The sequence below is a fragment of the Narcine bancroftii genome, chromosome 1, assembly GCF_036971445.1.
Source record: "Narcine bancroftii isolate sNarBan1 chromosome 1, sNarBan1.hap1, whole genome shotgun sequence".
Lineage (NCBI taxonomy): Eukaryota > Metazoa > Chordata > Chondrichthyes > Torpediniformes > Narcinidae > Narcine > Narcine bancroftii.
Window position 1 is genome coordinate 316453857 of NC_091469.1, and position 16850 is coordinate 316470706.

The 16850-nt window shown below is 38.1% G+C and overlaps 1 protein-coding gene across 2 annotated transcripts in view; it reads left to right on the forward strand.

Moving 5' to 3' along the window:
* Positions 1–16850, forward strand: part of LOC138747283 (ankyrin repeat and SAM domain-containing protein 6-like) — a 51111-nt gene that overhangs the window by 17214 nt on the left and 17047 nt on the right. The window contains exons 7-11 of one of the 2 annotated variants that reach the window (XM_069906367.1): positions 2507–2556; positions 3556–3759; positions 4887–5061; positions 11541–11710; positions 15315–15498. In XM_069906367.1, coding sequence (XP_069762468.1) covers positions 2507–2556; positions 3556–3759; positions 4887–5061; positions 11541–11710; positions 15315–15498 — 783 coding nt within the window. The remainder of the gene's footprint in view (positions 1–2506; positions 2557–3555; positions 3760–4886; positions 5062–11540; positions 11711–15314; positions 15499–16850) is intronic. The other variant, XM_069906374.1, reaches the window with a different exon arrangement.

A 16850-nucleotide genomic window follows, 5' to 3' on the forward strand; every position in this document is an offset into this window, starting at 1 on the left:
TTGAAGGTTAGACCAGGATTGTACAATGACGTCTTTCAATATTCAGCTCTGTGACTTGGGTTTGAATCTTGCCTGTTTTGTATAATTCTGTGCATTCATATACGGGAACACATGCATTCACACAAACATGCACATTTCAGATGGAGACCCTTTATCGAGGCTAGAAAGGCTGTGAAATTACATTTATAAAAAAAAAGCTGGGAAGAGGCCAAGAAGGTATTGGATAGAAAATGAGAGACGAGTGGAGGAAGAACTAACTTAGGGGATTGTGGAGAAAGTTAAGAAAAAAAATAAGGACAGCAGTAGGTATAAAAGAGGAGTTCACAGTGGAACTAGATAGAGGTGGCAGTTACCTAAAGTTGGAAAGATTGATGTTCAGGTTGTCCTGCGAGAAAATGATGTGCTGTTTCTCAAGTTAGTGTTTAGCCTCAACCTGAATATCACTGCGGGAATAGTGAACTGAATTGAAATGGTTAAATGGATCCTGCAGCCATCCATACAGCATACAGCACTTGAGTGTGTTTTGTATCTTTGGGCGCTTATTCCATTGTTCTTTGTGTCCTGGCTGACAACTGACCTATCGTAACAAAGCAAATCAACATGCGTTGTCTCATTAGTAATTTAAAATAAATGTTGCATTTCCCTACTTCTGTGACAATATTTCTAAAATACTTGATCTGGACTGATTTTAGGTTGTGAAATATGCTAAAGCAACCTTTTACCTCCTTATCCTTTTTTAAAAAAAAGATTGTCTTTTCAAAAGATTGTTCTGCAACTTCCTCCTGTAACTGCTTGAAACAATTGTTTATTGTCAATATATACCTCTCAGGTACAAAAGGACATGCAGAAAATAACCAAAACGTAATGGAATGAAATGTTTGGCAGTTAACCAGATGCTGATGTCTACATCCATTTGAATACTCTTTTCCCCCAACATGAACATAGAACATTACAAGGACAGCCCTTTGGCCCTCGATGTTGTGCTGACCCATATATTCCTTTTTTTTTAAAGAGTACTAACTCTCCCTATTCCATAACCTTCTATTTTTCCTTTCATCCATGTGCCTGTCTAAGAGTCTCTTAAATGTGCCATTATCTCAGCCACCATCCCCGGCAAGGCATTCTGGGCACTTATAACTCTGTGTTTAAAAAATCCTCCCCTAAACTTCCATCCCTTAACTTTGTACTTTTACATATGTTCGCTGGTGTTTGCTGTTCCTGGCCTGGGAAAAAGGTGCTGACTGTCCACCCTATCTATGTCTCTCATAATCTAGTAGACTTCTGTCAAGTTTATGCTCCAAACAGAAAAGTCCTAGCTCTACTAACCTTGCCTCATAAAACTTGTTTTGCAATCCAGGCAGCATCCTGGTAAATTTCCTCTGCACCCTCTCCATAGCTTCCACATCCTTCCTATAATGAGGTAACCAGAACTGAGCACAATATTCCAAGTGTGGTCTCACCAGAGATTTGTAGAGTTGCAACATGACCTCTCTATTCCTGAATTCAGTCCCCCTATTAATGAAGCCCAGTATCCCATAGGCCTTCTTAACTATCCTATCAACCTCTGTGGTGATCTTGAGGGATGTATGGATTTGAATCCCAAGGTCCCTATGTTCATCCACCAGCCATTAATCCTGTACTCAGCCTTCTGGTTTGTCCTCCCAAAATGCATCACCTCACATTTATCCGGATTGAACTCCATCTGCACTTTTCTGCCCAACTCTTCATCCTGTCTGTATCCTCTTGTAACCTTCAACAACTTTCAGCTCCAGCCACAACTCCTCCAACCTTTGTGTCATCTGCAAGCTTACTGACCCATCCTTCCACCTCTTCATCCAGGCCATTTATAAATATCTCAAAGAGCAGGGGTCCCAACTCTGTAATGCTAATCTGAAACGAAGCAAACATTATCTGCCTTGTTAAAATATAATTTTCTAATGTTGGTTATTTAATTGCGAACATATAAAAGACGAAGGGATGTAATTTCCCCTTCTGACCTTGACAGATAGATAAACATTGTAGTAACAGCCATTTTAGTTTTATACTACAGGTACACAATCCTTTATCCGGAACCCTTGGGGGACAGTGTGTTCCGAATGTTGGATTTTTCCGGATTTCAGAACAAAAGCCGGCTGCCACAGATTTAAGCCCACCCGAGTCATGCTGTGTGCTCGCTTGCGCTCTCTCTCTCCCTCCCTCCCCCCCCCCCCACCCCCCCCCCCCCCCAAGCTGTACCAGCACCAGGAAAAAAAATGCTGGTTTTTGAAGCTTTCCAGATTTTAGATGTCTGGATAAAGAATTGTGTACCTGTACTTTGAGCTAGAGTTATACAACACTTGATTATTGTAAAGCAGTGCTTGCAGATAGATTCATGTGAATAATTGTACTTAAATATGTTTGTTTTGATTTGTGCTAAATAGTTTGCAAAGTGAACTAGAACCAAAATATGTGGTGTCAAATGTAATGCATTTCATCATGTTTTTTGTTGTTTCCATTTAATTTAAAGGACATGGCCATATGTGTGCAGAAAAAGATGACATCCTTCTTACAACTATGGTAAGTAATGAATTCATTTTTCAATGTATTGGCAAATTTAAATTTGAATTTGACAAATGTTAGGATTGCTGTTGATCATATTACACATTTTAAAAGCTAATATAGCCACAATAAAAATCACTGACATCTTTAGTTGCTGCAATTTTTGTAGCTAGGAAATGATAATTTTAATATTTATTGGTAATTCATTTTAGTGCAGTGGATGAAATAATTTTTTATATTCCTCCAAATGATTTTTACTTAATGTTGCCCAATTAAAATGCTTTATAAGCACAACATCAAAAGGTTTTCATCATTCATCATTGTGTCTTTTCCGGTTTCTGCTTCCATCTTAGTCATCCTTGTGGGTTTCCTGGGTAAGCTTATGAATTTGGTGTGAACTGTTTTTGATACAGAAGCCAAGTTTGAGTTGGTGAAGATATTTAGCTTTATTTTTCTGATTTTAACTTATTCTCTAATGTTTTATTTAATTGAGACGGTGACCTGAAGAGTGCAGAAATGTAGTTTATGGCAGCAGTAGGTTGGAAGAGTAGGAGGATAAAGCTTGTGATTTGGGTTAGTGATCAATGCAATTTGGGACGAGAATAATTTGGGAGGGTGAAAGTACCATATTTGTAAGCTGTTGGGAAAGAATGGTGTATGAAGCAAGTTTTGGTTGTTATGTTATGGGAAAGCTCTTGCATTAGACTAATAAAAAGGAACCAAAGAGAAATCCAACATGTGCAGTCATCCTATTTCAACTTCAATAATGTTCAAATGAGTGCCTTCTTGTACACTGTGCATGTAATTTGATTTTAATGAAGGATAAATTGATTAAAATGAGCAATAATTAGTTTTCCTTAATTTCTACTTTGTAATTGTATTTGGAAAAGGGATGCAAATAATTGTAACCCAAGTGTGTGTTTTGGGTCTCCCTAAACTTTTTTAGTCCATTTAACAGGATAACTTTAAAGCCACAAAAGTCAGCTGTGCTTGTTGTTATGACATCCTCTGTTTCAGTTGAGAAATGGTGCACCTTTTACCCGTCTTCCCAGTGACAAGCTAAAAGCAGTTATTCCTCCATTTTTGCCTCCATCGAACTTTGAAGTTTGGAGTTCGGATAGGATAAGACTGAACAAAGATGGCAAAGTGGAACATACTACATTATCTATGCCTCGCAGATTTGCAAAGCCCAACTTCAACAGCAGTGGAAATTCTGACATTGTAAGTTTCTTTTGAAGCTTTACTCAGTTCTTTCCCTTTAGCTTGTGGGATGGATTTTGCTTTAAATTTGCATGGATACCAGTGTCTGTGGCATTAAAACCATTAACAATTTTATGGAAGTAATAGATGTTTTGGATGTAGAAGACATTTGTGTACCTTTTCAAACATTATGTAATTTGCTGAATCCAATAAATGAAATTAACTGAATATTTCCCAGGAATTGTCCAAAATGAGTTTTGTGCTATATAAGATTTCTCTAAAAATGCAAGCGAATCAGCTGAAAATGAAGTTTAGTCACGAACTCTAATGTTGGGACATGTGTTCAGCTTTCTTGTGAGCAAAGTACAAACATTACGAATGTCTTGGCTTTTTGTTTGTTCTCCTGAGTTTCACGGTGAGCTGTCGACTTTTTGGTCTTTTTATAAAAAATAATTGTAATTGAAACTCCAGGTATAGAATGTTCCAAGAAGATTTGGAAAATTAACATATTAAACTTGCAAATTAAATATTTTTGCAAGCTATAGTGTCCAGTAAATAAACAGGCATTTTAGGCCAGTCAAAAGATGTGATCCTTGATAATGCAGATGCCTAATCTTTTATCCAGGATTCCAAAAAAACGGCAACCTCCAAAATACGGCACCTTTTTCAGTAGATAGCATCTACTCATCAGAGATGGAGTTTGGTGCCAAACATGACCCGACATGACCCTCGTTCAACTCCCGTGTATAGCACCGCATTTTGTGTCACTAATTAGTGGTATCATTACTTTATAAGTATCCTACCCGCCGAGCGTGACCCTCACTCATCTTGCTTTGGAATATTCCTTGTCATTCCACACTTTAAGAGCACCGTATACTGATGCCCATCCAGCATAGTGGTGCAGCAGCTCAATGCGGGATCAATGGCTGCTATTACTACCCATAATTCCCCATGCAACTGAAACAGCTGTACCAGTGCAGGGGAACTGAGAAGGGGGCTGTTGCCCTGGCACAGCTGTGGGGGAGTGTGAGGTTGTTGTTAGTACATCACATTCAGCCAAGTTTTCAATGAACCTATCAAGGAAATGTATGGAACTGCATACCAAAAATATTAGTTAGATTTAGTTTTTGTTTCCTTGTTGATTTCAGACATCTGTCAGCAGAATGGGGAAAACTGTTAAACTTCCTCCTATTCCAAATCTTACCAGGAGTCCAACTTCTCAGAACTCGGCACATTTCAATTACTCTCCACATTCCTCTGGTGGATCTAATGGTGTAGCTGGCATCAGTCGACATTGCATCGGTGAATCGCATAACCGCTCAGGTCGGAGCAAATCTTATCAGCTTTCTTAAAAGCTATGTTGTATCTGCAGTGAATGTCAATTTATAGACAGTACAGCGAATCAATCTGCCAAAATTAGATTAAATTTAACAGTTTGAGTTCTGTGTTTTAAAGAATTGTAAGTTAGAAATCATAACTTGGACAGTCTGAGGTGAAAGTAAAAAAATCTGAACTGTCTATAAATTGTATTTGTTACCTATTAAAATTCCACTTAATCTTTCTTTTGGTAAGACAGGGATTGATTCGGAGTAGTCAGCATGGTTTTGTACGTTGTAGATCATGTCTAACAAATCTGGAGTTTTCTGAGGAGGTTACTAAAAAGGATGAGGGGAAGGTGGTGGATGTTGTCTATTTGGATTTTAGTAAGGGTTTTGACAAGGTTCCCCATAAGAGTTAGTAAGGAAGGTGGAAGCATTAGGTATTAATGATGCAGTAGTGAAATGGATTCAGCAATGGTTGGATGGGAGATGCCAGAGAGTAGTGGTGGAAAATTGTTTGTCGAATTCGAGGCCAATGTCGAGTGGAGTCCCTCAGGGATTGGTACTTGGTCCTCTGCTGTTTGTCATATATATTAACAATCTAGATGATAGGGTGGGAAATTGGATTAGTAAATTTGCAGATGATATAAAGGTTAGCAGTGTTGTGGACAGCGAGGAAGATTATCAAAGCTTACAGGGTGATCCAGGACAGTTAGAAGAGTGGGCTGAAAGATGGCAGGTGGAGTTTAATACTGATAAATGTGAGGTGCTGCATTTGGATTGGACTAATCAAAATGACATACATGTTAAATGGTAGACAATTGAGGAGTGCAATGGAACAAAGGGATTTAGGAGTCATGGTACATAATTCTCTGAAAGTTGAACCGTGGAAAGGGTGGTGAAGAAGGCATTTAGTATGTTGGCTTTCATAAATCAGCATATAGAATACAGGAGTTGGGATGTTATATTGAAACTGTGTAAGGCATTAGTGAGGCCAAATTTGGAATTTTGGTCACCGAATTATAGGAAGGATATAAACAGTATGGAGTGCAGAGAAGGTTTACGAGAATGTTGCCAGGGTTTCAGGGTTTGAGATACAGGGAAAGGTTGAACAGGCTTGGACTTTATTCCCTGGAGCATAGTCAATTGAGGGGTGATTAGATAGAGGTATTCAAAATTATAAGGGGGAACGATAGAATCAATGTGGATAGGCTTTTTCCACTGAGAGAGGGGGAGATTCAAACAAGAGGGCATGGATTGAGAGTAAAGGGGGAAAATAAGGGAAATATGAGGGGGAATTTCTTCACGCAGAGGGTGGGGGGGGGGTATGGAATGAACTTGCGGCAGTGGTGGTAGAAGCGAGATCGATGTTAATATTCAAGGAAAGTTTGGATAGGTATATGGACGGGAGAGGTGTGGAGGGTTATGGGCCAAATGTGGGTCAGTGGGACTAGGTGGGAGGTGATGTTCGGCATGGACTAGTAGGGCCGAACTGGCCTGTTTCTGTGCTATAAATGGTTATATATGGTAATAAGTACACCCAGCGTCTCTAATTATTGTCAGTGCCTGAAGTTTAAAAAAAAACACAATTGTGTACAATGCAAATTATATATGTATATTTTATATGCAGAATTAAGCCACCAGTTTTTAAATTGTGGCTTGAAATTCTATGAAATGCAATTATTCCTGAGGCCCTGCTTCAGATGTCCTTATGGCCTTTTGGCAGCTGTTATGGAACTTTTTAGCTATTTTAAATTGTATTGATAGTCAAAGATTTCCAATCAGTTTAAATAGATATAAATAATTAAAAATCAAGACTTTTTGCAAATTAAAATTGAACTGATAATAGAATTAAAATTTTTAATTCAAGTAAAAGGGGGAGGGGTGTGGAACAGCCAACTACTTTCCTCCATATTCCTGACTCCCTTTGTTAACAGTGTCCAGGTGTGGCAAATAATTAAATGCAGAAGATTCCAAACAGAAAGCAACAGGAGATTTTATATAGTTTATATGGTCAGAGCTCTGTTTCCAGCGCAGTTAATTTCAGAGTTTACCAGGTTAAAATTCCCTTTGAAAAAGATGAGTAGAAGTTGAATTAATTGACAGTTTTTTTGTAATTCTTTATTTATCGCACTATGAACCATATCAACCAATATATTTACAGATTATCTCTTTAAATATTCACAGTGACGTTTTCTCTTTTTTTCCCCCATCCCTCCCATCCCCCTCCATAAACAGTAGATATTGGACATATAAAATACATTAAAACAATATCTTTATACAAAAGGAATACAAACAAAAAATACATATCATCTACTTATTCAATCTGATCGTGTTTATCTTGTCATTTTAGGTGATGGTGGTCCTAGGCCTGCTCTTTCTGTTATGTTCCATATATGGTTCCCAGGTTTTTTCAATCATTGTCACTTTGTCTTTTAAATTATATGTGATTTTTTTTTCCCCCCCAATGGGATACACTTAAACTTGGTTATATATTCCATTAATGTTTATAGTCATTTGGTCCAATGTAGCCATCTTAAATCTTTATTTTCACTTTTCCGCCTCTTCACCACCTCCATCCCCTTTTTCCATTACTGTTTTTTAAGTTTTCCTTTTTAATCTCAATGACAATGCATTTAAGACATGAAATACCCCAACAATCCCCACAAGCAATAACCCTTTAACCCCAAATGAACCTCCCCTCCTTGGATTGCCTCCTATCCCTTGATGGCAACCACAACTTCCCTTTCCTTTCAGTTTGCGAACTTAGTCACAAGCGTCAACCGATTTCGCAGTGACCATTCCCCCCTCCCATGCCCCCTCAGAGAACACTATTTTCCTATACTTATAACAAAGCTCTCTCTCTTTTTTTCCTTCCCTTTCTCTTATCCATCTTTAAATCTTTATATATACATTATCTTTACTTTATATTTTTACATATTTTTGTATATTTTCTTGCCGGTCATCCTTCTTGTCACTCCTCCTCCTCTCTTCTCCTGTCCTGCCAATGTTCAGCAAATTCTTGGGCTTTGGGTCCGAGAACAGTCTATTCCATTCTCCAGGAATGAATACTTTGACTACTGCTGTATGTCTTAATATAAAGTTATACCCTTTCTTCCACAAGATTGTTTTCGCCGTGTTGAATTCATTCCTCTTCTTTCAAAGTTCGAAGCTGATGTCCAGGTAAAAAATATTTTTTGTCCTTTGTATTCCAACGGCATGTTGTCTTCTCTATCCTTCTTTCTTGCCTGCTCCAGTATGTTTCTCTTGTCAAATAGCTTAGAAATTTTACCAATATGGATCTCGGTTTTTGATGTGCGGCGGTTTCGGTACTAGTGCTCTATGTGCCCTTTTGATTTCTATTTCTTCATGTGAATCTGTCATTCCCAGCACCTTCGGGATCCATCCTTTTGTAAATTCCTTCATATCTGACCCTTCTTTGCCTTTTTTCAGGCCAACTATTTTTGTTGTTTTGCCTACTGTAGTTTTCCAATATGTCAATTTTCTGTGACAATAAATCTTGTCTCTTTAATTTGTTTCCGCTCTCTTCCAACTTCCCTCTTAAATCATTTATCTCCATTTCTACAGCAGCTTCTTGTCCTGCCACATTTTCTACTCTTTTCCCTATTTCAGTCATGACCAACTCTAAGCTTTGCATTCTGTCTTCAGCTCTTTTCATTTTTCCTTTGATTGAACTAAATTCTAATGATAGCCATTCTTTTAATGACCTCATTTGTTCTTCGAAAAAGACTTTATCTAAGTTTTGTCCTTCTATTTTACCTTCTTCTTTCATTGGAAATTCTTGGACTTCTTCCTCCTCTTCTGTGTTTGTATCTATGTCTCTGCCATCTTCTTCTCTGTATCTTTGTATTTTCATCCTTCTCTGGTGAGCTGCTTCTGTATCCTTGCTGGCTGGGCCTCCAGCTGCTGTCTTCTGTTGTTGGGCCCCCCCGCCGCAGGCCGGCCTCACGCCGATCGCCCTGTTGCCACTCACCCTCTTCCAGCCCTTAATTCTCTTTCTCACCACTCTTCTTTCTTGTTTACTTCCCCCAGCTGAACGCCCCGATCCTGGGCATCTCTCAGCTGGCCATTCCACAGCTGGCCGCTCCTCAGCTGAGTCCCCCTCCCGTTGGCGTTAACCTTTTCTTTTACTTGCGCACTGCGCATGTGCAACTCTTCGCGCATGCACAGTTGCACACCTCTTCTTGGCTCTGAGAGCCATTTTTGGAGTCCGCTGGTCAGGAGGACACCGCTCCTCTGGGGACTCACTAACTCCAGAGATCGGCCGCTCCACTCCACGGTGGGTCTCTACTCCAATGTGCAGGTAAGGCCTCCTTCTTTCTTCTCCAGTGATTTTCCTTCTTCCCTTTTCTCTGTTATTCTTACTTTCTCTCTTTTGGGTGCCATCTTCTGTCTCTTCTCTGTAACTTTACCTTTCTCTTCCTATATTTTGTTTATTGAGCTCTGCCTTTTCACACATTTTTTCTTTGGAGAGGGCTGTTTCCACCCGACCAGCCTCTACTCCATCACATGACTCCCCTAATTAATTGACAGTTTTGAGCAGCATCACTGAGACATTGTGGCTCTTCTGAGTACAGAATATCAATGCAGTCCCAGTTTCCATGGAACTTGGGTGCCTAATTGATTAGTCAAGACAGATCAGTTAAGGCAGATTAGCTTTTTTTTGTCTTTTGTAGCAGGATTTAAGTTTTTATTTGAAGTTGAGAGGACTTTTATTGTAAAAGTTGCTCTACTGGGGTTCAGAGTAATGAAGACGAACAAATCTATTGAGACCAGAAAAATCTTCAGAATTTTGTAACAGCTGACAAAACCCAAGTAATACAAACTCCTAGGTTAAAACTAGGATAGATTTGTGCGAGATATTGTCAAATCATTTGAATAATTAAATTAGCTATGATTTTGACAGAGGTAGATATAATTGTAGCTCATTAAGATGGTTGGTGAAATACTTGAAGCCCCTAATAGATGTCACCAGGCAGATGAAGAGGAACGCGAAGGAACAATCAGCCTAATAATACTGGTTGATAGGAAAAGATGGAGGATTATTGCATGCAATTCTGATCGCCCAGCTTTAAGACTGATGCCATTAAGATGGGAAAGGTGCACGGGCTTCATTCATAAGAAGACACTGGATAGGGTGAAGTTATTTTCATTAGTGTGTGGGGGAATCTTTTTTGAAAAGAGGGCGATGAATATCTGGGATGAACTGCCAGAGGAACCAGTAGAGGCAGCTATAATTACAACACTTCAAATGTATTTAGATTTGGTACATGAATAGGAAAAGTTTAGAGGGATATGGGACAAACTCGGGTAGGCAACGTGGTGGGCATGGTTAAGTTGGTTGAAGGTCTGTTTCTGTGCTGTATAAATCTGAAAAGGATCTGAAACACCAGAAATGTCTTGGAGGATTAATACAGTACAATTGATAGCAATATGTTTAAAATAATGAAAATAAGACTAAAGTAAGAAGTTATGAGAAGTAGCTTATTGTAGCTAAAAATGTGTTGAAGAGAGGAGGAAGGAAAGTTTGTTCGAGATGAGTGCAGAGAAGATCTAGAATTCAATAACTTAAAGAAATCCATCTTTTTCATTTAATGTTTAAATTGGCTTGTTCAATGGAGAATAGATAGTTTGATCAGAGGTAAAAACTTTTTTCAAATGAACCATGTTTAAATGCTGAAGATCAAGTCCGTGTACCTGATTTGGTATCGGATAGCAATAAGGAGTCAGTATAAGCTTAAATGGTGTACATTTCATGAAATAGCATGTCAAGGGAGTTTCAAGGGGCAAATAACTTAGTACTGAAATTTTAAAAATTGTAATTTTCCAAACAGTTAATTAACTGCTTTGGGATGTGAGATGTTTTGAGGCTCACAGAGCAGGCTTAAAATGAAAACAGTAAACAGAAGGAATAGAGGTGACACTGTACCCCTTCCCCAATTATGGTGAGGTGGAGGACCTTTTAACAGAAAACGATTTGTCAAAATTTTCTGTCACTTCCATGTGTGAAGAAATGTGACTGTGGGGGGGAGCGGTGTGGGGCACTGTTTATTTACTTTTTCCACATAAATTTTTGTAGAATGATTTTTTGGTTCCATATCACTCTTTATTTTGTGAATTCTATGTAAACAAATTTGTATTACCAGAGTATTTATCAGAACTTATTATAGGAGAATCAGTCTTTTGTAAAAGAAACAGTAATGTTTGGTAAGTTCATTATCATTCTTTAAGAATGTACTCAACATAATGGAGAATAAAGCATCAAAAGAGCCATGTGCAAGTATGCAGGTAATATGAGGCTCATGGTATTAAGGTTAAAATATTATCAAGGATAAAAATAATTGGCAAATAGTCTGAATTTAAAATTTCGTTGAACAAAAAATATTTTGATATCTAATCTTTGTTAATAACTTTATATTAATGATTAAAAATGTATGTAAATACTTTTGAAATAAAATTCAGGGGGAAGTTCAGATAGTGTTTTGTCCCAGATTGCTGCCCAAAGACGGAAAGCAGCAGGTTTGCCAGATTCGAAAACGACCAGATCCGAGATTTTGCCTCAACTAATCTTTGTTGAAACCAGCCTTCCTGAACTGCCAACATCCCCGACGGTGAATAACTCCACTGTACAGGTAACATTTTCTAGCTATTACTAAAAATGCAGTCTTTCATTGAATTCATTTAGATTGAATAGGTCATGCAGCTATAACTCCGTTGTGGAGTTGAGAATATGGTATTACAAGCTCCTGTTTCATTTAGTGTGAATATCATTTTAAGGGCTAGTACAGGCTGCAGCTATTCACAGCTGTGGAAAGACTGGGTGGTGTTATGAGCCCAGAGGACCCCAAAACCCAGAAGCAATGGAAATTAAACAAAAATTGCTTTTAATTTTCTTTAAACATAATAACAAGATCATTCTTAAACTTATTACTATTAACCTATCTTAACCCCCTTCTAATTCTAAGCGCACATGTATGTAATGTGTATATGTTAGGAAAGTTCTTTGTTTCATAGTCCAATCATTCACTTCTCACTTCTCCAAGATCACTGGTATCAGGCATTTCTCATACTGTGCACAGAATTTAACATTTTTGAATCCTCACCAGGCTCTGGTGCTTAGAGGTAAATGGTTCCCGCTCAGGAAGGTTCTTGTTGGTTTCAGAGAGAAATCTGTTGCTCATTGGAGACACACAAACTAATTTCCTCCAATCAGTCACTTCTTCTCCTATCATGGGTTTTACAAATGATAACCTCTTCTTCCAGGTCACCACAGAGTTCCTCTTGTTTCCCTTATTTCAAGAGAAACACTCTAGCCAGCTATTTCCTCTTGTAAGGACTACAAGGGTTTTGAACAGGCTGAACTCAGAACTCGCACCACATCTTCATAATAGGGTTTTTCAACAAGCTGCCAGCTTGCCATTTTTCAGCCTCAACTGCTATTGTAGATCCCTCCATCCCTCCCTCCCTCTCTCTTCCCCTTCCACCCCCCCCATTTGGTTTTTTTCCCCCTCTCTGCTTGTAAAAGCCAAAAACCTCTCCCAAAGTTCCAAACCCAATCTTTGAAAGATCTTATCAGTACTTGAGCCTGGCCTTTATTGCCCATACATAATAGTGACCTACACTAAACCCCCACAATCTATCTCTTTTTAATAAATATTTATCCTGGCAACAGCTAGTACAGGTTTTACCCAAATTTGCTACTTTGGCGAGGAGAAAGAACATTGGTTGCTTTTTCTGGGGACACAGGTGGTGCGAGAGTCGTGTGTGTGGAACACTGAAGGAACCAGCACATTTGACTAACAGCCATCTCATCAAACACAAAGCAGGAATGACTTTGTGATAATGGACAATTCCGCTGATTCTCCCTGTCAGGGGAATTATTGAACCGCACCATGACCAAAGGAAAGGTCAATTTGATTGACCCGTTCCTGGGTTTTAGAAGCATCGTGGAAGTTGCATATTTCTTATTCTCTACACAAGGAAAGGTGAAATTGTGACAACCGTTTGTATGAAAGGATATTTCTCTGGAAGAAACTCAACAAGGATTTGTGAGTTTTCAGCAGTCCAGTCACTCAGTCTCGCCCATCTCCTTCGTGATTACTTCTGTGTATCAGTTTAAAAGCATGCGTTTCGACAATGGACTGAACTTTGAAATGTGTTGTAACTGCCTAGTTGAGGAATCTAACTCCCAGTTTCAGTTTACTCAGAATTAACAACAGACAGAGTTTCACCAAACTACACCCAAATTCTCTTTACTTCTTTTTCAAAAAATGGAGTAAGTTATTTATAGAAATTTACACAATTGTCCTCCAGGAAAATTACTAGCAAATAGATTAGCAAATTGTTTACTGTAGTTGGTGAAATCAGATCAATCAGGATTTATTAAAAATAGAAGAGCAACAGATAATATATGTAAATTTATTAATCTGATACACACGGCACAAGAAAATAAAGAACCAAAAGTGGCAGTAGCAGTTGATGCAGAGAAGGCTTTTGATAGGCTGGAATGGAGCTTTCTCTTTAAAGTACTTCAGAGATTTAAAATACCAGAAAAATTTATTAATTGGATCAAAGCCCTATATAATAATCCTAAGGCAAGAGTGCCTAAGGCACTCCTAAGGCAATGGTTATATTTCAGGTTATTTCAAACTGAGTAGGTCAACAAGACAGGGATGCCCATTATCACCTTCCCTTTTTGCCTTGGCAGTAGAACCATTGGTAAAATGCTAAGAGCAGATAGAATGATAAAGGAAATAAGGATTAAAGAGGAAGAATTTAAAATTAGTTTATATGTGGATGACATTGTAGTATATTTAACCCATCCCGAAGAATCAATAAAGAGGTTACATATCAATTGGAAAGAATATGGGGTGATTTCTGGGTATAAAGTTAACACTGATAAAAATGATGTAATACAGTATGTAAAAAAAAAAGAATCCCCTTTAAATGGCAGGTACAGGCATTACGTTATTTAGGCATCCGAATCAATAATAACTTGCATCATTTGTTTAAACTACCAGATGTTAATGAAAAAAAATACAGCAAGATTTAGAGAAATGGAAAGACTTGCCAATAACTCTAATAGGGAGAGTAAACTGTATCAAAATGAATATATTTCCACAGTTGCAATATTTATTTCAAATGCTACCTATTCCCATAACAGGGGAATTTTTCCAAAAATTGATTAAATTGATAAGCAAATTTCTATGGAAAGGTAAGAAACCAAGAGTAGCCTTGGAAAAGCTGATAGGGACGTATAAACAAGGGGGCATTGCAATTGCCAAATTTTAAAAACTACCATAGAGCTGCCCAATTAAGATTCTTGTCAGAATTTTATAAGGTAGGAGAAAAGCCGGCATGGCTGAGGATGGAACTCTATAAACTAGGGGAAAGTGTTTCAGGACATGTACTTTACAAGTGGAATGAGGTTAGTGCAACATAACAGTTAATGAATATTACACTATATATTAAAAATATGGAGTCTGATACATTTAGAGTGAAAGTTAATAAACTATCAAATACCAAATATGTTGCTACAACATAACCAATTAATACTTTTTAACAATGAATAACATATTTTAAGGAATGGTCAAGATAAGGAATAACAAGAATGAACAAACCTGGGACCCATATATAAACTTTATTGGTAACCGCAACCTCGGACCTCCAGCTCTTAACTTTTAACAACAGTATAAGTAAGGAAAAAGTGAATCACATAATATTTAAAATACACGCTCCTTTTTTCTTGTTTTTCTTATTTTCTTTCTTTTTCAATTCTGTTTTTTCTTCTCTATAGTTATTGGGGGGTTGGGGAGAAAATGGAAAAAGTCACTGTATATATACATACAAAGTTTATGTAAATATTGTTAGAGATTGATTATATACACACACACACACACACACACACACACACACACACACACACACACACACACGTTTTATTTGACTAATGTGTTATATTATTAGTACACTCTTCTCACCAGATGTACTGTATTTTTCAGAGTTGTTTTGTACATTTCAGGGGTTTGTAGCTGGGGACCAGAATATAGATTTGTTAACTCATGATGTGGCAGTCTTAATGGTTCAGTTGGTATTTGTATCACATCTTACTTGCATGAAGAAATGTAGGTCCCTTGAGTGTGAGAAAAGCACTAAAATATTTGTGTACCATTAATTCAGAAATAATAAACTGGTCACAACAAATTTGCACACTAATTATTAATCTTCCCAATACAGAAATGTAGCCAACAACGTCCATCTTCTGGTACCTCGTCCAATTCCAAGAGCACTTCTCCAACTCTAACTCCATCACCATCTCCCACACCTAAAAGTCCCCAGGGAGATTCCTCACTTTCCTCATCGTCACATCAACCATTTAAGAGCAGTGGTGGATCTAGTAGTGGAACTCTCACAGATGAAGGTAAAATGTCTTCAAGAAAGTTTAGTCCACACCTGCTCCTCCACCTCCAACAGATTTGGTAGAAATCTGGCATTTTAAAACAAAAATTTTATTGTACAATGAGTCCAAATATGTATTTATTTTGAATGGATCTTTGTTGTGTTTTGTATTTCATTCTTATGCTCTGAAGATTAGCAGAGCAGCATTAAGATCATCAGTTAAGTTCTTGAGCAATTGGACACAGCATAATTATAGTTACTCACCGGTTGAGGAGTTTTTTTTATAGTGCAATTGTATGTAAATTCTAAATGATAATTTTTAGCCAATTGCTGACATTTGTGAATGTAATTTACTGTGGAGCAGAACTATTTCATAAGAATGGGAGTGAAATATTAACAAATTTGTTTTAAATCTGCTACAGCAAAGAAACATTAATGTAACTAATCTGCTCAGGCAGTTCTTACCTTCATGCTTCATTTTTTTTCTCTCTCTCTTTCTCTCCTGCCTCCCTTCCCATCCCAACTCCATTCAATGAACTGTATTTTTTATAGGTAGTTGGGCTAGCCATTTTCTTGAATGGCTGGATCTCATGGTACATTCTCTCTACTGTCTTTGACCAAGACCGCACACTAGTCAGATGATATTGGTATGCAAAGATATATTTTTTAATTAAAAAAAATTAGGCATACAGCTCTGTAACAGGCCATTTTTGCCCACGAGTCCATGCTGCCCAATTTACACCCCATTAACCTACACCCTGGTATGTTTTTTTGAAGGTTGGAAGGAAACCAGGGCCCCTGGGGAAAATCCACATAAATACGGGGAGAACGTACAAACTCCTTACAGACAGCATGGGATTCGAACCCAGGTCTGGTCCCGATTGCTGACGCTGTAAATTCATTGAACTAACTGCTATGCCAACTGTGTCCTCGTCGTCACGTGTTCTTCATTGCAAACTTTTGTAAACCTTTTTTTGTATCCAAATGCAAGGAGCTCATGGACATCTTTATTGTGCAATGGCAATCAGCTGCTCTGCAGACTTTGCTACCCTCAGCATGTGTCATGCGACCAATTCCTCCATCTCTGCCTATTTTTCAGTCTGTTGTTTACCACATCATCTTTGTTGCAGGGCTAGATTAAGGTAGGGCAAGGCCTGTAGCAAATATTATAAAGGGGCTTTAAATAGTGGTGCCTGGCGCATGTATGGTGAGGGGGAAGTGCGAAGGCAGCGCAAAGATGAGGTTGGAGGAACTGCTTTTGGGCCATTACTACTGTTTTGGACTGCAAAACAAAGCTGGAGATTAGAATCCTTTAACATAATTTTGGCATACAACATGTTTCGATATTCAGTTATTGACACAGGCGGGTCGATT